Here is a 20867-nt window from a genome sequence, read left to right as displayed (position 1 = left end):
TTGGTTCTTCTCAGGGATGCCACTCGCAGCCTTGCCAATATTAATCTGTAGGTTCCAGGCATAGCTGTTTTTGGCATCGCAGGCTGCCGAGTTTTTTATGCCGTACTTCCCTGGCTTACTGGGTATGTATTGCCGGAAAGGGAGAAGACGCTTATCCACTGTCACCTCTGGCCCTGGGTTGAACATCAGCGGAAGGAGCTGCACCCATTTCTCTCAGACATCCCTGATGGGGGCAAGCTTGTCAGATCTTGCTCTGGTATCCCTGTTGTCAAATCTGAGGACTCGTGATATCATTCGAAAGGTCTGAAGTGACGTTGTTGCCCGGAAAATCTTTCTGCCTGTCGATGCATTCCAGAGACTATCAGTGGCCTCATTGCAAGATCTGTACACTCCAGTAAGAAGAACACCAATATAAGCATCCAGGCATTCCTCATCCATGTCTTTCCACATGTCACCATGGACTTTTTTCCCTTCAAGGTTTTTCATAGCAATTATGACTCTTTTTTTATTGACAATGGCATAAATAGCTCAAAACATGTTTTGATATCACTGACTCTTGTCACAGCAAACCTTGTGATTCCAGAGGTCTTTTTGATGACATTTTCAGCAGCTGCCCTGCCATGTACATCATGAGGTACTGAGCTCCAAAGTCTTTCCATTTTTGGACTTGAATTTTGCAGCAGGAGCAGCTTCAGCACCAGTCACCTCCCCGTCAGACTCACCAGATGTGTCAGTGTCTTCTGGATGATGCTCCACATCGTCTTCCTCCTCAGAAACCTACTCCTCTGCATCACTATGCTGCTCATTGTCGTCTCTCTCATTTTCAACAAAAACATGGTCCAAAACTTGGCTTACTGTAAATCTTGTCATCTTTGCATGCTGCAAATTGGAGATGTGCACTCTGCAAGTGAAATGAATGAATGGACATGCCCGACTTTATTTGTTTTTGTTTCTGTGCAGGTAAACTGGAAAACAAAAATCCAAAATGAGAATCCACTAAAGCTCACATGACTAGGAGAGGAGCTGGCTGTCTGACAGTGAGTGCACTTATGATTTCAGTTTTGGCTCGAATTATTGCTTTATAAGTTTATTTCATAACTGGGTTGAGACCGACCCTAACACCTCAAAGGTAACAATTTCAACCAGAGCATTTTCTAATTTAGTGAAACATTTTTTTTGGATATTGTTTTGTTGAAATAGAGGTTCCTGACAAAGTAAAAAGCCTTGATGCATAAATGCATTTCTGTGGTAGTTTTATGAATTTAAAATCAAGAATGGGTCTGTGGCAACCCTAACAACAGACAAATGTTAAATTGCGAGGGGCAAAAATTTACCGTAAACTAATCTGAATTTAAAGCTATCTCGTAATTTACTTAACGCTTACCAGTACATATTGGAACTACACATACTTATTTTAATATGATTAATTTTCATCCTTATCTATTGTGGAGTAACATGGTATTGTGTGCTTGAAATGTTTTGCTAGTGATGCTAAGAGTCCAGTGTTTGTGTTTATAAGATGTTAAGTTCGATGAAATGTGGTAACCTTTTGACTATTTCTCCATGTGTTTCTTTAAACTGATATTTAATTGAGAAAATATTACAGAGATGCAAACACACGGGATGATTTAGACAGTACCTTGTCTGCAGAAACGTGGTACCGTAAGCATCTACAAAATACTCTGACACAAATATGCAGCAAAGACTGGCATCAGGTCAGATTGATGCTGCATTATTTCTAGCCATACATTATAATATGGGTGGCTGCTTGAAAAAACAAAAAACAAACAAACAAAACAATAAAAAAAACCACCTAGAGCTCTAACTGCTATTACCTGGGAGAAAAGGGATAATCCTCTTCTTTGGGTCTTTCTGTCCTCCCTCAATTGGAAACTTGTCAAGAAGCTGCATCTATATTAGTAAGTAGGAGAAAAACAATTTAATAGATTAACATTTGCAGAAATGTTATGGTTTATATGATCAATCAATCTAAGTCTTGTTTGACATTAGTTACAGGTGGAAACAGGAGGCAATTTATTAGCTCAGCTTATTTTGGTTTCACAGCGGTAAATGGACCTCTTCACGAACTACCAGTGATCTTTTTCTCGAGGATATTTGAGCAATGCCAGTGATTGTCTGAGCCCCTGTGCTGAATTGAAGATTTGTGTATTTATTACCACCAAGCTGGTCATTTGGTCACTTTGTGTCTTCAGACACCTAAAACCAGGCTTTTTCACAGCTGAGACCCTGTAAACGAGCCAGATCACACCTGCTATTAGGTCTCCCACGTGTAGTTGTGCCCTCCTATCTCCTCTAGGAGAAGATCTGCTCATTGATTCTGGAGCTGATGACAACTTTATTGAGGACGATTTAGTCAGGCAGCTTAGTCTACCCCTTGAACCTCTATCTTCAAGTGCCTCCCGAGTACCATGACCAGTCTATAAATTTTAGTAAGGCCTTGGCAACCTCTCTTCCACTCCACTAGACATAAACCTTTTACCTGATGCTACATTCCCCTGTAGTAGGCTGTAGAACCTGTGTTGCCCTGAGAAGGAAGCCATGGAGACCTATGAGACTCCAGGAACAGTCTTAATCCGTCGTTCTTCATCATCCCTTGCTGCAGGGTTATTCTTTGTCAAAAAGAATGAATGCTTCCTTGCTGCCCTGTCTAGACTTCTGTAGTTTTATGACATCACATTGAAGAATAAGTAACCTTTTCCCCCTTTTGATCCTTCTTTAGGGCCCCTCTGCTCTGCCCACATATTCCCTAAACTCGATTTTAAGAAATGCCTATCATCTCATCTGGATAAAAGAAGGGGAAAATGAATGATAGGATTCAACACCTCTGTTGGGCACTTTGAGCATCATGCCATTCATCCTTACCAACGCCCTCACAGTCTTCAAGATATTTGTTAATGGTATAATACGATATGTTGCACCAGTCTGCCTGGATGAAACCCAAATTTTCTTGAGAACTCCTGAAGAGCAGTGACAACATGTCCAAGTTGTCCTCCAACATCTCCTGGAGAAACGCCACCATGTGAAACCTGAAAGATTTTAGTTTCACTCTTCCTCGGGGAGATTCCTGGAATATTTCATAAACTGAGGGGAATTTCAGTTGAACCCAGCAAAGATCCACGCTGTGGCTGAATTCCTACCACCAGTATAAAACTCGAGAGGTCACCATGGTTCGCCAACTTTTATCGAAGGTTCATTAAGAACTGCAGTAAACTCACCAGATTAATTTCTACATAATCTCCCTTCCAGTGGACCTCAAAGGCTTTAACTGCATTCACTCAATTGAAAGTTTTATTCACAAGCGCATCTGTGTTATGCCACCCTTTTCTTGATTTCCAGTTTATCATGGTTGTAGATCCGTCTGATACCAAAGCAGGGGAAGTGCTGTCCCAAAGAGACCCTGAAATTCAGAGGATTCACTTCTGTGCCTATTGTTTCAGTTGCACCTCTGCCACTGAAAAGAGCTATGAAGCAGAAGCTAGGAGCAGAGAGTTGTTGGCTGTCATGTGGTCCCTGCAGGTTTGAAGACACTGGTAGAGGATTCTAAACTGCCCTTCATTATTTGGATTGACCTACCTCTGTTCTGCATGGCACCTAAATCCCAGATAGGTGCGATGGGCTGTGTTTCTGAGTAGTTTCGACTTAATTCTGTCCTACCATCCCAGATATAGAAATATTAAGCCTGACGCTCTTTCCAGACAATACAACTCTTCCATGGACTCAGAGGTACCAGACCTCATTCTACCCCTAAGTGTGTTGTCGACACTACTATGTGGGAAATTCAGGACATTATCAGGAAGGCCCAAGGGTGTCAGCAAGACCCTCAGACATGCCCCCCTAATAGACTATGTTCCTGAATCAGCTGGATCACAGCAGCTGGATCTCCAGTGGTGTCATGTATCCAAGCTCACATATCACCCAGGATTTGCTCGAATATTACAGTTTGCTTGCAAAAGTATTTGGTGGCCTGGAAAGGCTAAATAGACCACGGCCTCTATTTAACCCTGTCTTCTGCATACTTTTCTCTCACACCAACTACCTTCATGTACTTTTTCACTATATCCATAAACCTCCTCTTTGGTCTTCCTCTGGGCCTCCTGCCTGGGAGTTCAAAACTCAGCATCCTTCTACCAATATATTCACTATCTCTCCTCAGCATCTTCATCTCTGCTACCTCCAGCTCTGTCTCCTGTCTTTTCCTCATTGACACTGTCTCTAGACCAAACAACATCGCTGGTCTCACCACAGTTTTGTACACCTTTCCTTTCATTTTAGCTGAAACTCCTCTATCATACGTCACACCTGACACTTTTCTCTACCCACTCCATCCTGCCTGTACATGCTTCTTCACCTATTTTCCACACTCTCCATTGCTCTGGACTGTTGACCCTGAGTAGAGTAATTTCCACACTGTAATGCACACCTAAAAGCCTATAATTTTCTCATAAACCCGCAGTACGCTTTATAATCTGAAGCTCCTTATACAGTGATACCTCTGTACTCGACCGCCTCTATACTCGACCAAATCGGTGCTCGGCCAAAAAATTTGAGTAGAAAATGTATCGGACCCCGAACAGATTTTCGGTACTCGACTAGCCGAGTCGACCCGAACGCGCTTCTCGGCTGCGCTCCTCGGCCAGCGGGTAAGCGTCAGTTCGACTCAGACCGCCAGCGGAGTAACACGTACGCAAATTACGTACGCAAAGACGTACGGAAATTATAGCAAAATATGAAAGTGGTGTACGAGCCATTTCCACTATCTTGAAGCAGAAGCAACTGACAATGGACAGGTTCCGTCTTAAAGAATAGAGGAAGGCTACTGCCCAGCCAGATTCACCTCCACGGAAGAGAGAGAGAAGGGAGAAAACCCCTGGAGGTGCGTTACCTAGCATCATCATGGAAGGGGATTCCCCTTCCATGATGACGCTAGTGCCATCAACCGCTCTCTAAAACGTAAAGTAAATTATACAAAATGGTTTATAATGCTTTATCTTTATCATGTACTGCTTGTGCACATTTACGTATTCATTGTTGTTTAGATACACGTTCTTATAATATTTTAGGTATTTTTCTAAATGGTAAGAACGGATTAAAATACTTTCCATTATTTCTTATGGGAAAATTGGTTTCGGTGGTCGAACAAATCGGTGCTCAACCACCACCTCAGAACGGATTATGGTCGAGTACAGCAGTATCACTGTATATGGATTAATATTCATATTAATATTGGTTAAAAACATGATCGCTGAAAAAAAGCCGGCAGTCTGGCTGGCAGTCATGTTGCACTACGCCACCAGAGAACACCCGAATGAGGCACTCGGGCCTACGCCTCCTAACAACGGTAGTCAAGGGGCGTCACCGAAGTGCCGCTCTCACTGACCTGCTGTCTGACGGCAGAGCAGCCTGCGGAGAACACCGGTACCTCGATACGATTCCGTAGCAAAACATAGGGAATTTTCAACAATTCTATTAATAACGTTTGACTGACTGACTGATATCAGTATTTCCCAACTACTGTGGCGCTGGAAATAACCCACTTTAAACTTAATTGGTCTAAAAATGCTATTGTCGAGTGTCAGTGCTGTAATCTGGAATCTAGAGACGGTCCATTCTATTAGTCTGCAGAAACACACAGAGAAACAGGTATAAATGTGAATAAAAAGACCCTCAAAGCTGAACTTCCAGCCTTTCCTGAAATTTCAAGAGCAGAATCACTGCTAGACAAAGGTGCCTGGTGGTGCTGCAATTGATTTGCAATTGTAGTTGATACCTGAAACTACACGTTACGGGGGGGCAGGAGGGTGCATTTAGGCTAGTGTGTTCTGTCTGGCAGCGACATACTGTGAGATTCACGGCGGTGAGACACCGACGTTAAAGTCAGTTCTATGAGTAAAACAAGGTCGCATTTGCCAGTAAATTAGCAGCCTGACATTAAAAACTGGTTAAAAAATTGTTTTGGACACAAAGTGCAGCAGCAAATTGCTGCACCTCACCTCCGACTGGACTACCGATCAATTGAAACAATAATAAACAAAGACGAAAGTCGGAGCTTAAATATCTGCTTTGAACTTCAGATCAGGAAATAATCAACCCTGTTCAAACTGAGTAGTCCACTTGAAATGAATTTAACCAGTTTTTGATGTCAGGTTTTCTTAATACGGAGTAGTTTTCCAGAAAGAGTGGCAAATACGGCACTTTGTCTGGCTCACAGAACTGACTTTTACGTCGATGCCTCACCTCCGTGAACCTCACCATACATCACTGAGAGCTATAGAAATAAAATCAAATTTGACTGTTTTTAGATAATTTTGTACTACAGTATTTTGTACTACTTTTATCAGTACATCTCAGTAGCTAAGGAAAAAACCCATGCGTGTTGACTTCTTTCTAAGATGGCAAAGTGATCAAGCGATCAGGTTTCCTTGATGAGGCTCGGAATGGCCTTATTCCAATAACAATAGGGACCTTCACAGCTGACTAATGGTGCTCACAGTCATGAATGCTGTATCAAGTGGACGGATAGCGCAACTACAGCCACTAGTTTTTGAAATCTATTTCAACTCCTCCGAGCCTGTGCTTCGGAACTAGGGGACCCCCTGCAACAATTGTTCAACCTCAGTCTGCGGCTGGGGAGGGTCCCGTCACTGTGGAAGACCTCCTGCATTGTCCCTGTACCCAAGAAAGGACGCCCTACTGAGCTCAACGACCACCGACCGGTCGCTCTTACCTCCCACGTAATGAAGACCCTAGAGCGACTGGTCCTGGAGCTCATGCGTCCACAGGTGCAGGGTGCTATGGACCCTCTCCAGTTCGCCTATCAGGCCAAGGTTGGGGTTGACGACGCTGTCTTGTACCTCCTCCACCACATACTCTCCTACCTGGACGCCGGGGGCTGTGCCGTCAGAGTGCTCTTCTTCGACTTTTCGAGTGCCTTCAACACCATCCAGCCCCGGCTCCTGCAGGATAAACTGACCTCCATGGCTGTGGACCCCTACCTCGTGAGCTGGATCACGGACTACCTAACGGACAGACCCCAGTACGTCCGTATGGGGGACTGTTTGTCTTCTATGCTGACCAGCAGCACGTGGGCGCCACAGGGGACCGTTCTATCCCCCATTCTCTTCACCTTCTACACATCAGACTTCAAGCACAACTCTGATACATGCCACATGCAGAAGTACTCTGATGACACCGTGATAGTGGCATGTATCCGGGAGGGTGATGAGGGGGGGTACAGGGCATTGCTGGCTGACTTCGTGGAGTGGTGCCAACAGAACCAGCTCCAGCTCAACGTCTACAAGACAAAGGAGATGGTTCTGGATTTCCGGCGGGCACCTCCCTCTCCACAGCCGGTGATCATCAAAGGCAGTGAGGTGGAGGTGGTAGGAAACTATAAGTACCTGGGACTGCAGATAGACAGCAGACTGGACTGGTCACTCAACTCGGACTGTGTGTACAAGAAGGGGCAGAGCAGGATGTACTTCCTGAGGAGGCTGGCCTCCTTCAACATCTGTCCTAAGCTCCTTCTCATGTTCTATCAGTCCGTAGTCTCCAGTGTGCTGTCATACGACATTGTGTGTTGGGGTGGTGGGGCCAGGAAAAGAGATATGGACCGTCTGAACAGACTCATCCACAGAGCGTGCTCAGTGGTCGGGCTGAGCCTGGACTCTGTGGAGACAGTTCTGGGGAGCAGGACCATGTCTAAAATTAAGGCTATCATGAACAACACCAGGCACCCCCTACACACCACCTTCTCCCAGCAGAGAAGCACCTTCAGCGGCAGACTGCTGTCACACAGCGCCTCCACAGAGAGGCTGAGGTCCTCCTTCGTGCCCCGTGCCATCAGGGGGTACAATGACTCTCTCAGGAGGAGCGGGGGGGAGGTGGCGAGGTCAGCACGGGGTTGAAAATGGATTTAATTTAATTTAATTTAAACTTAATTTTATACTGTTTATATGTGTGTGTATATATATATATGTGTGTGTGTGTGTATGTATATATGTGTGTATGTATATATGTGTGTATGTGTGTGTATGTGTATGTATATATGTGTGTATGTGTATGTGTATGTATATATGTGTGTATGTGTGTGTATGTGTATGTATATATATAATTTATTTATTTATTTATTTTTTATACTGTTTTATATTTTAATTCAATTTTATACTGTTTAGATTTTATTTTATACTGTTTATATTTTAATACTGTAATATTTTTAAATTTTATACTGTTTATATTTTAGTTATAGTTAAGTATATAAGTCCTGTTAGTGCTGCATGTGTCTGTCTGTTAGTGTAATGTATGTCTTGTGGTATGTCCTGTGATGTCAGTGTTTCTTTTTCTCCTGGTGTTTATCCAGTATTATTTGTTATGTAATGCCTGAGCAGTGGATATACGCAATTTCCTCCGGGATTATTAAAGTATCTATCTATCTATCTATCTTTTTTTTTATTATATGCACCTTATAATCCGATGCACCTTATATATGAAATAAATTATAAAATAAACAATTTGTTGAAGGTGCGCCTTGTAATCCAGTGTGCCTTATAGTGCAGAAAATACTGTACTTAAAATCCTCCACTTTCTTGATCCCTTTTCCCTGTAACCTCACTCTTCCACTCGGGTCCCTCTCATTTACACACATGTACTCTGTGTAACCTCTGTGTAACCTTCATTCCTCTCCAGGAAAAACCACCACCTCTCGAGCTTCTCCACTTGTTCCCTGCTCTCACTAAAGATCAAAATGTCTTCTGCAAACATCATGGTCCATGGAGATTCCTGTCTAACCTTGTCTGTCAGCCTGTCTTTAACCGTAGCGAACAAGAAGGTGATCAAAGCTGATCCATGGTGCAGTCCACCTCCACCTTGAACTCCTCTGTCACACCTACAGCACACCTCACTACTGTCTTACAGTTCTTATACATGTCCTGCACCACTCTTAACATACTTCTCTGCCACTCCAGACATCCTCATAGACTTCCACATGGACTTCTTCAATAACTACCAGTGATCCTCTCTCAAGCATCTTTAATCAACACCAGTGATTGTCTTTTTGAACTTGCGACTTACTCGTTTTTCTGTTTTCCAGTGCCTACTTCCCTGCCTCATGAGAGTCAGCCACAAATAGTCTCTGTATTGGACATTACCTTCTTGGATTCACATTTTAATCATTTGTGCTTCACAATAAATCTTCTAAACCTTCATAACATCTTTGTTTTATTGGATTTCCCACAACCACATGTGACATTTGCATTCATATTATCATGTTGCTTTTTGGCTTATATCAAAGTTTATAATTGTGACAACTTCACTCCATGTATAATGAGGCCCCATCCACACGATAACGGATATTTTAAAAACGCAACTTTTTTGTTGCGTTAACGCCTTCCATCCACATGACAACGCAGATATCCGGGATGAAAATGCAACTTTTTGAAAACGCTGCCCCCCGTGTTTCGTTGTGACAACAACATTTGACTCAATACTGCCACCGCATGGTTTGGCATGCTTATAGCTGTCTTCGAAAACGCACTGGTGCGTTTACGTGTGGACGGAGATTTTTTTTTAAACGCTGTTGTGTGGACGCAAATTGTTTTTGATGCATTTTTAAAAAGTTCCGTTTTTAAAAAAATCCGTCATCATGTGGACAGGGCCTGAGTTTCAGTTGCAGTGGGCATTTCACACCTGTGAAATGCTGGGCATTTCACACCTAGCCCAGTGATGTTCTACTTAGTTAAACTTAGATAAATACTTCTCATAATACTGTAAGCGGCTCCCACCACTGCCATTAATGTAGCATTCGAGGACTGAGGCATTTATAACTTCTCTCAAATGGGACAAAAACAAGAACCTTTGGAGAGGAGTCAGCCCTACTCCTTTTATTGTAGCTTGCATAGAAGAACCCCGAGGCAAAACCTTTTATAGATGTCTCTTAACTATGTTACAGAACAACTAACTGCTGCACCATTATAACACTGTACCACAACTCTGTCCAGACAACTTTCATATTCCTCTAGAAAGGACAATTGAGAGCAGCAATGTCGTCAGCTCGCTGGCACAGGATTTATCCTGATATTTAACAAAACGCTTGTTAACACCTAATTCCTTTACTTTGTGCAAGACAAGAGTGAGATGTGCGGCGTTACCTATGTCTGTTGTCTAATCCACCATTACAGCAACAAAAAGAGATTTTTTTTATTTCTGTTTTGATACCTTTTCCAATCACTTCTGAAAGGGCATAATGAGCTCATTTTGTATTTTGCCAGATGTCCCTGTGTTACTGGACAAGTGGTAATGCAGATCTGTCATGCCCAGCAAGAAAAGAAAAAGTGTTCCATGTAGCCTCAAAATCTACTCTGATGAGTGTGTGTGTGTGTGTGTGTGTGTGTGTGTGTGTGTGTGTGTGTGTGTGTGTGTGTGTGTGTGTGTGTGTGTATGTACACAGTGTGCCCTCATTCTTTGCGGTTAACGTGCTCCAGGAACCACACGTCATTGAGGAATCCAATATCGAGAACGCTTTCTATTTATCTAATTATTTACGGTAATTTAGACATTTATGAACCCTCTCCAACCACCTTCTATCTGTTTTACCTTTTTCTACACTCTTATCGACTGTTTAAAGCACTTTTGTGTCTCACTATGATCTGAGACTGACGGAACGAGCGCACTACAGTATCACGTGACTGCTGACCAAAAATTTGCATTGAGGTGGAGTCACAATTGTTGATGTCTGATCGCGCTTGGGCGCACTGTGTATGTATACATATACTGTAATTTATATACATATATATATATATATATATATATATATATATATATATATATATATATATATATATAATATATAATATTTATTCCAGATACACAATATTACCACTTCTCTCAAACATTGTTCACAAATCTGTCTAAATGTGTGATAGTGAGCACTTGTGCTTTGCTGAGATAATCCATCCCACCTCACAGGTGTGCCACATCAAGATGCTGATCTGACATCATGATTAGTGCACAGGTGTACCTTATACTGCCCACAATAAAAGGCCACCCTGAAATGTGTGGGGGTTTTTTTTTTTTGCTTTATTGGGGGTCTGGGGACTCAGAACCAGTCAGTCAGAGTTTATCAGATTGTATGTTGTGGCCTGTGGAATGTTGGTCCACTCCTCTTCAATGGCTTTGCGAAGTTGCTGGATATTAGTGGGAACTGGTACACGCTGTCATATACGCCAGTCAAGCACATCTCAAACATGCTCAATGGGTGACATGTCCGGTGAGTATGCTGGCCATGCAAGAACTGGGACATTTTCAGCTTCCAAGGATTGTGTACAGATCCTTGCAACATGGGGCCGTGCATTATCTTGCTGAAACATGAAGTGATGTTCATGGATGTATGGCACAACAATGGGCCTCAGGATCTCATCATGGTATCTCTGTGTTTTCAAAGTGCCATCAATAAAATGCACCTGTGTTCTTCGTCCATAACCTGCCCATACCATAAACCCACAACCACCAGGGGCCACTCGATCCACAACATTGACAGCAGCAAATCGGTCACCCACATGACGCCACACACACTGTCTGCCATCTGCCCTGAACAATGTAAACCGAGATTCATCCGTGAAGAGAACACCTCTCCAACGTGCCAGACGCCATCGAATGTGAGCATTTGCCTGCTCGAGTCTGTTATGGCGACGATCTGGAGTCAGGTTAAGACCCCGATGAGGACGCGAGCATGCAGTTGAGCTTCCCTGAGACGGTTTCCGACAGTTTGTGCAGAAATTGTTTTGTTATGCAACCAATTGTTTCAGCAGCTGTCTGAGTGGCTGGTCTCAGATGATCTTGGAGGTGAACCTGCTGGATGTGGAGGTCCTGGGCTGTTGTGGTTACATATGGTCTGTGGTTGTGAGACTGGTTGGATGTACTGCCATATTCTCTGAAATACCTTTGGAGACGGCTCATGGTGGAGAAATGAACATTCAATGCATGAGCAACAGATCTGGTTGACATTCCTGCTGTCAGCATACCAATTGCACGCTCCCTCAATGCTTGTGGCATCTGTGGCATTTTGCTGTGAGACAAAACTGCACATTTCAGGGTGGCCTTTTATTGTGGGCAGGGACACCTGTGCACTAATCATGATGTCAGATCAGCATCTTGATGTGGCACACCTGTGAGGTGGGATGGATTATCTCACCAAAGCAGAAGTGTTCACTATCACACATTTAGACAGATTTGTGAACAATGTTTGAGAGAAATGGTAATATTGTGTATCTGGAATGAATTATAGATCTATAGATCTCATGAAAAATGGGAGCAAAAACAAAAGTGTTGTGTTTTTATATATATATATATATATATATATATATATATATATATATATATATATATATATATATATATATATATATATATATATATATATATATATATATATATATTATACAGCTGGATAGTACAGTGGTTAAGTCAACTGACTTGAATGCAGGAGGTTGTGGGTTCGAATCCCGGTCGGGACAAACACTATCCAGTCAACGTGAAATGCAGAAAGGGGCGTGGTCTGGAATGCAGGAGGGCGTGGTCTGGAATGCAGGAGGGCGTGGCTTCGAACCCCAAGACATGGCGGGCACTATCCAGTGAGGGTCCTTAGGCAAGACCCTTAATGCTATACGAGCCTACCTCAAAAACATGAGTGAACACAATAATGACAGAGTCATACCGGCTCGGACGTCGCCCGGGTTAACAAGGTCCGCGTCAGATGCTAGGGAACCAGGGCAATCTGATGAGAAATGGGCTACTGGAACAAGACACACATGGACAAGGGCGGAGAATACGGAGTTGTTGGACTGCTACTACACAAGTAATCCCAGAGAGAGGGGATATATGGGGCGGATGTGGGACCAATGGATGCTTCGAAACCCACAATCAAGGCTAACAAAGAAACAGCTGTTAGCCCAGTGTTCCAACATCCGTAACCGAAAACTGCTGTCACAACTAGAGATCGATGAAATACAACAACAATGCTACGGCAAGGGGGAGCCAGGACGCCAGGTCAGCGGGGGGATATCACCCCCCCCACAATCCGTGATTGGGTACCAAGCCCCAAGAGACATAGACAGCCGCTGCTGACCTGCGAAGGAAGATCGTGACCCAAATGGAAACCTGGAGCCTCCGACAAATACCGAAGCTAAGTTGTCAAGTACCTTCAGAAGATCTGCTAGAAGATGTGAATGCTGCAATAAGAACCATCCCCACAGGGAACATAACTGAGACCAACAAGCTGATCCACAGTACAGCAACAGTAATCCTCGAGATGCTGGGATACAAGATCAACACAGGGCATAACAAACAATACCCTCCATGGAAGAGACGGTTAGAGGCCAAGATAAAGGCGACACAGAGAGAAGTCAGCCAGCTAGCCGAGCTACAGAAGGGGAACATGGTGAATAAAGGGGCACCCAGGAAATACAGCAAGCTCTCCATACCTGAAGCACTCGAAACTGCCAAACAGAGACTAACAGCTCTGGCTACCCGACTGAAGCGATACACCAAGGAGATTGAGGCCAGGAGAATAAACAAGACCTTCTCCACTCAACCAGCAAAGGTGTACTCTCAGTGGCAGGGAAATAGCATCCGGCCAGACCCACCAAGAGCTGAGGTGGAGAAATACTGGAAGGGCATATGGGAAAGAGTAGCATCACATAACACCGATGCCCAGTGGCTAGTGGACCTAAGGACTGACCACAGCTGCCTCCCAGAACAAGAACCAGTAACCATCTCAATGGCAGACATCCAAGAAAGAGTGTCAAAGATGAAGAGTTGGTCAGCACCGGGCCCCGATATGATCCATACATACTGGCTAAAGAAGCTGACAGCACTCCACGATCGTCTAGCAGCACAGATGAACCAGCTGCTAAGGGATGGGACGCACCCAGAATGGTTGACTGAAGGCAGGACAGTCCTGATCATGAAAGACCCACAGAAGGAATCTACCCCATCCAACTACCGGCCACTAACCTGTCTCAGTACAACATGGAAGCTCCTGTCAGGCATCATGGCCGCTAAGATGAGTAGGCACATGGATCAATATATGAGCGGGACACAGAAAGGAGTTGGTAGTAACACCAGGGGAGCCAAGCACCAGCTACTGGTGGACAGAGCAGTACACAGAGACTGTAAGAATAGGCAGACCAACTTGTGCACCGCCTGGATTGACTACCAGAAAGCCTACGACTCAATGCCACACACGTGGATACTGGAATGCCTGGAACTGTATAAGATCAACAGGACACTAAGAGCCTTCATCAAGAACTCAATGGGGAAGTGGAAGACAACCCTGGAGACTAACTCCAAGCCAATTGCCCAAGTTAACATCAAGTGCGGCATATACCAAGGGGATGCACTATCACCACTGCTGTTCTGCATAGGCCTGAACCCCCTCAGTCACATCATCACAAAGAGTGGCTACGGATACCAATTCAGAAGCGGGACAACAATCAGCCATCTCCTCTACATGGATGACATCAAGCTGTATGCCAGGAATGAGCGAGAAATTGACTCACTGATCCACACCACCAGGATCTACAGCGACGACATAGGGATGTCATTCGGATTAGACAAATGTGGCCGGATGGTATCAAGAAGAGGCAAGATGATCAGAACTGAAGGGGTCAACCTACCAGGGGGCAGGATAGAAGACATCAAGGACAGCTACAAATACCTTGGAATCCCACAGGCTAATGGCAACCATGAGGAGGCCGCAAGGAAGTCATCCACAGCCAAATACCTCCAGAGAGTAAGGCAAGTCCTGAGAAGTCAGCTGAATGGCAAGAACAAGGTCCGAGCCATCAACATGTATGCACTGCCGGTCATCAGATACCCCGCTGGGATCATAAGCTGGCCAAAGGAGGAGATAGAAGCCACAGATATCAAGACAAGAAAGCTCCTCACCATGCATGGAGGGTTTCACCCCAAGTCCAGCATCCTGAGGCTGTACACTAAGCGGAAAGAGGGAGGCCGAGGACTAGTGAGCATCAGGGCCACTGTCCAGGAGGAGACATCAAAAATCCAAGAGTACATCAGGAAGATGGCCCCAACAGATGAACTGCTCAGTGAATGCCTTAGACAGCAGAAACCTGAAGAGGAGGAGGAGGAGGAGGAGACAACATGGAGGGACAAGCCCCTACACGGCATGTACCACCGTCAGATAGAGGAAGTGGCTGATATCAAGAAGACCTACCAATGGCTGAATAAAGCTGGACTGACAGACAGCACAGAGGCACTGATCATGGCAGCACAAGAACAGGCCCTAAGTACAAGGGCAATAGAGGCCAATATCTACCACAGTAGATCTGACCCAAGGTGCAGGCTATGTAAAGAAGCCCCAGAGTCAGTCCAGCATGTGGTAGCAGGGTGTAAGATGCTTGCCAGCTCAGCATACATGGAAAGGCACAACCAAGTAGCTGTGATAGTGTACAGGAACATCTGTACCCGGTATGGACTAGAAGTACCCAAATCCCAATGGGACATACCACCGAAGGTGGTTGAGAACAGCAAGGCTAAGATCCTGTGGGACTTCAGCTTCCAGACCGACAAACAGCTACTAGCTAAAAAACCGGACATTGTGGTGATGGACAAAGAGCAGAAGAGAGCAGTGGTGATAGATGTGGCGATTCCAGCTGATGCCAACATCAGGAAGAAGGAACACGAAAAGATTGAGAAATATCAAGGGTTGAAAGAACAGCTGGAACAGATGTGGAAGGTTAAGGTTAATGTGGTCCCCGTGGTAGTAGGAGCACTTGGGGCAGTGACCCCCAAACTGGAAGAGTGGCTCCAGCAGATTCCTGGAACAACATCTGAAGCCTCAGTCCAGAAGAGCGCAGTCCTAGGAACAGCTAAGATACTGCGCAGAACCCTCAGACTCCCAGGCCTCTGGTAGAGGACCCGAGCTTGAGGATGACACACACAGATACCACCCCACAAGGGTGAGAGGGACATTTTTTTTTTTATATATATATATTTCCCTTTCTAAATTACATAATGTGTTATTGATATAACAAATGTCCTCTTAACAGTAGAACTCCCACGACAGTCATTTTGACTGCTTTCAAAATTTGCAATGTCATAAGTTGGTTTTTAAAAAACAGATGTACCAATAGGACCCTGACTTTTCCTAAATGTACGTATATTTTATTCTGACATTATTTGATCATTAAAATTTCAGTACACAAAGGAGATCATAGTGGTTCTACCTAGAACTCTCATAAGCAATAATTTGACTGCTTGGACATTATTTGAATATAATTTGGATTATCATTAAAATATCCAAGAATGTAGCCGCAAGAGGACACAAGCTAGTGTCTTATATTGCCGGTTCCAAGCCTGGATAAATACAGAGGGTTGTGTCAGGAAGGGCATCCAATGTAAAACTTTTCCCAAATCAAACATGCAAATCAAACCTACGACTTCCATACCGGATCGGTCAAGGCCCAGGTTAGCAACGAAATTGGACTATTGTTGGTTGAAGAAGGAGAGGAGGAAAGTGTGCCCATAGGAAGAGAGAAAAGAGGAATGCCAAGAGTATAGGACTGAGAGTAGGGACGTTGAATGTTGGGACTATGACAGGAAAAGGTAGAGAGTTGGTTGACATGATGCAGAGGAGGAAAGTATATACTGTATAATGTGTGTCCAGGAGACCAGGTGGAAAGGTAGAAAGGTTAGAAGTTTTGGAGCAGGGTTCAAGTTGTTTTATCATGGTGTAGATAGGAAGAGAAATGGAGGAGAAGTTATCTTGAAGGAGTTTGTTAGGAATGTCTTGGAGGTAAAAAGAGTGTCAGATAAAGTGATGAGTCTGAAGCTAGAAATTGAAGGTGTGATGTTCAATGTTGTTAGTGGGTATGCTCCACAGGTAGGATGTGAGCTGGAAGAGGAGGAGAAATTCTGGTTGGACTTTGATGAAATGATGCAGAGCATACCTAGAAGTGAGAGAGTTGTCATTGGTGCAGACTTCAATGGACATGTTGGTACAGGAAACAGAGGTGATGATAAGGTGATGGGCAGGTTTGGTATCCAGGAGACGAATGCAGAAGGACAGATGATGGTTGACTTTGCAAAAAGCATGGAAATGGCTATAGTGAATACTTTCTTCCACAAGAGGCAGGAACCTAGGGTGACCTACAAGAGTGGAGGTAAGAGCACACAGGTAGACTATATCTTGTGTAGACGGTGTAACCTGAAGGAGATCAGTGACTGCAAAGTAGTGTTAGGCGAGAGTGTAGCCGAACAGCATAGGATGGTGGTGTGTAGGATGACTCTGGTGGTGAGGAAGATGAAGAGGACAAAGACAGAGCAGGAGGTAGCAGAGATGAAGATGCTGAGGTTCTCTTTCGGAGTGACCAGGAAGGATAGGATCAAGAATGAGTACAGTACATCACTGGGACAGCACATGTTAGAGGTTTTGGAGATAGAGTCACAGAGCCCGGACTGTGAATATATTGGTGGAAGGAAGCTGAGTTTTGAACTGCTAGGCAGGAGGCCTAAAGGAAGACCAAAGAGGAGGTTTAATGATGTAGTGAGAGAGGACATGAAGATAGTTGGTGTGAGAGAAGACGATGCAGAAGACAGGGTTAGATGGAGGCAATTGATTCGCTGTGGCGACCCCTGAAGGGAAAAGCCGAAAAGAAAAGAAGAAGAACAAGAATAATTAAAATATCCAAGAATAAATTATCGGAATAGGTAAAAACACACCAGGACACTAAATTAAAAGTATTGTGATTGACTGTTTTATTTATTCAATTGACACAACAAAGCTTATCTGCAATCACACATCCAAATTCAAACTTTGAAGTTAAAATAAATGTATCTCTGTTAAATAAAAACAGTTGTATCCTACTTTGAAATAGGTTGGTGTCATCATTATACCTTAACAATGAAAATCATTAACTATTATGAACAATCGAAAATGCTGTGATGGCTGCCAGGCAGCTCGAGAGACTGATGTTACGATGCCAAAATGGTTTGCTTGTGGCTCCCAATCACTCACAGTCAACACCGGTAACCTGTACCTTACATGTGCAGTTCCCACTGCTTTATGACATTTGACACAATTGTCCTTTGCTTTATTTTTATTACACATTTGCTTTATTTTCCTTACACATTCTTCCCTTATCATTGCCTTCTCCTTTCCATCTTTTGCTGCTCCAACCAAGGCTCTCGCACCATCATTTTGCTTTCATGTGTCCTGAGCAAAGTTCCTTTGCAAGTCAGATTGTGATGTTCCCTTGTGTCATCATCTTATTGGTGCATTTCTTGGACAGGATCAAAACATTTATGGCAGCCAGGTCAAGAATATTATGAAACACCAGTCATAGTAATAGTCATAGTCAACTTTATTGTCAAATGTACCATATATGGATAACATACAGCACCGATGAAATTGCAGTCCTCTCAGACCCACAGGGCCATCTTCATTTAGCAGCTTTCAGTGAATATTTCCTCGCCATTTGATCAAACACATTTACTCCAACCTTGGTTCTGTTGTGGAATGTAACGGCCTCCAGTTTAGCCTCATGGCCACTTGTGATAATGCCAGCTGTGTGGATTGTGATTAGAATGGAAATGTTATTCCTTGGTTACCATTGATATACCTTTAGGGTTGCACTGTCACATTTCAGCACTCCTATATTGTGCAGAGCCCTTTGCTCCTCTACATATGGAACAAGCTCTTGTCTACTCTTATTTGTTGGACCAACCAGGCTGGGTTTTTTTATGGGCCTTGGAAAGTTCAAAAGAAGTAGTTATCAGCAGTGATACCCCGCCCCCCCAACACAAGTTACCTGTGTTGAATGGGGGAAATACCAGTGTTTGTGAGCCATAAGCAAACCACCTTGGCGTCGTAACATCAGTAACTCCAGCTTGCTGGCAGCCATCACAGGATTTTGGAATGTTCATAATAGTTAATAATTGTCATTGTTACGGTCTAATGATGACACGAACCTATTTTGAAGCAGGATACAATTGTTTTTCTTTCACAAAGATACATTTATTTTTATTTCACAGTTCGAGTTCGATTTTTTGTCAGTCATCTTCAGATTACCACCACTATATCCGCCGCAGCGGGTCACGGGGAGCTGACCCTAACCCAATCTCGGCAGCATAGGGCGTGAGGCGGGGGATACTCCGGGCACAATGCCAGTGCACCGCGGAGCCACACACAAAGACAGACAACCATGCACACATACATTCATTCCTACGGGCAATTTAGAATGGCCAATCAACCTGAAGCGCATGCTTTTGGAGGTGAGAGGAAGGCGGAGAACCCGGAGAGAACCCACGCAGACACGGGGAGAGCATGCGAACTCCACACAGAGTGGGACTCAAACCCGAGTCCGCCGTGTTGTGAGGCGGCAGCGCTAACCACTGCACCACCCTGTCGCCCACCACCTTTAATGTAATGTTTAAGCTGTACAAGGCAATTGAAAAACAAACCAAAATCTTTCAGGTAGGTGAACTAAAAATAAACAACTGAGATTATGTGGTTGCATAAGTATGCACACCCTGTCATAACTGGGGATGTGGCTGTGCTCAGATTGGATCAGTAACATTTAAACTCATGTTTAACTGGTGTCAGCACTCACCTGTCACCAATGAAGGTTCTGATCAACCCTTAATAAAGTTCAGCTGTTCTATGTTTTTCCTGGCATATTTGTATCCACATCTTCCAGCACAAACCGTGGTCCACAGAGAACTTCCAAAGTGTCACAGGGATCTTAATATTCAAAGACATCAATCAGGGGAAGGCTAAAAAAGAATTTCCAAATAATTAAATATACCATGGAACACTGTGAAGAGCATCATCATCAAGTAGAGAAAGTATGCCCTAACAGTGACATTGCCACGAACAGGATGTCAGTCCAAAATTGAAGATAAGACGAGAACAAAACTAGTCAGAGAGGCTACGAAGAGGCCAGCAGCTACTCTGAAGGACTTGCAGAAATATCTGGCAAGTACCGGCTGTTTAGTGCATGTGACAACGATCTCCCGTATTCTTCATTTGTCTGGACTACGGGGTAGGGTGGCAAGACGGAAGCCTTATCTAACAAAGAAAAACGTCTGAACCCGGCTGGATTTTGCAAGAAGACATCTGCGGTCACCCAAAGACTTGTGGGAAAATGTGTTATTGTCTGATGAAACCAAGATTGAACTTTTTGGACATAATTCCAAAAGATATGTGTGGCACAAAAACAACACCGCTAATCACCAAAATAACACCATACATACATTGAAGCATGGTGGTGGTAGCATCATACTTCGGGTCTGTTTTTCTTCTGCTGGAACTGGGGCCTTAGAGTAGAGGGAATTATGAACAGTTCCAAATCCTAGTCAGTGTTGGCACATAATCTTCAGGCCTGTGTTAGAAAGCTGAAGATGAAGAAGAATTTCATGTTTCAGCATACCAATGACCCAAAGCACACATCCAACTCCACAAAAGAATGGCTTCACCGGAATATGATTAAAATTTTGGAATGGCCCAGCCAGAGTCCAGACCTGAATCCCATCAAACATCTCTGGGGTGATCTGAAAAGGGCTGTGTAAAGAGATGCCCTCGCAACCTGAAAGATTTGGAGCAGTTTTGAGAAGAAGAGTGGGCAAATTTTGCTACCTCAAGATGTGCCACGCTGATAGACTCCTACCCAAAAAGAGTGAGTGCTGTAATAAAAGCCAAAGGTGCTGCAACAAAGTATTAGTTTGAGGGTGTTTATATTTATACAACCAGGTTATTAGTAGTTTTTTGTTTTATATGTTTTATTTCTTAAAAGTTTAAGTTTGTTTTTTAATTGCCTTGAACAGGTGGAAAACCT

General features: G+C 43.8%; 1 protein-coding gene across 1 annotated transcript in view; it reads right to left on the bottom strand.

The window, feature by feature from the left end:
• sh3pxd2aa (SH3 and PX domains 2Aa) overlaps positions 1 to 20867 on the bottom strand; it is a 316820-nt gene that overhangs the window by 215441 nt on the left and 80512 nt on the right. Inside the window, exon 3 of the mRNA XM_068322019.1 lies at positions 1836 to 1911. Within this exon, the coding sequence (XP_068178120.1) occupies positions 1836 to 1911 (76 nt within the window). The remainder of the gene's footprint in view (positions 1 to 1835; positions 1912 to 20867) is intronic.

The sequence above is a fragment of the Antennarius striatus genome, chromosome 8, assembly GCF_040054535.1.
Source record: "Antennarius striatus isolate MH-2024 chromosome 8, ASM4005453v1, whole genome shotgun sequence".
Lineage (NCBI taxonomy): Eukaryota > Metazoa > Chordata > Actinopteri > Lophiiformes > Antennariidae > Antennarius > Antennarius striatus.
This window is presented reverse-complemented; position numbering and strand designations above follow the sequence as displayed.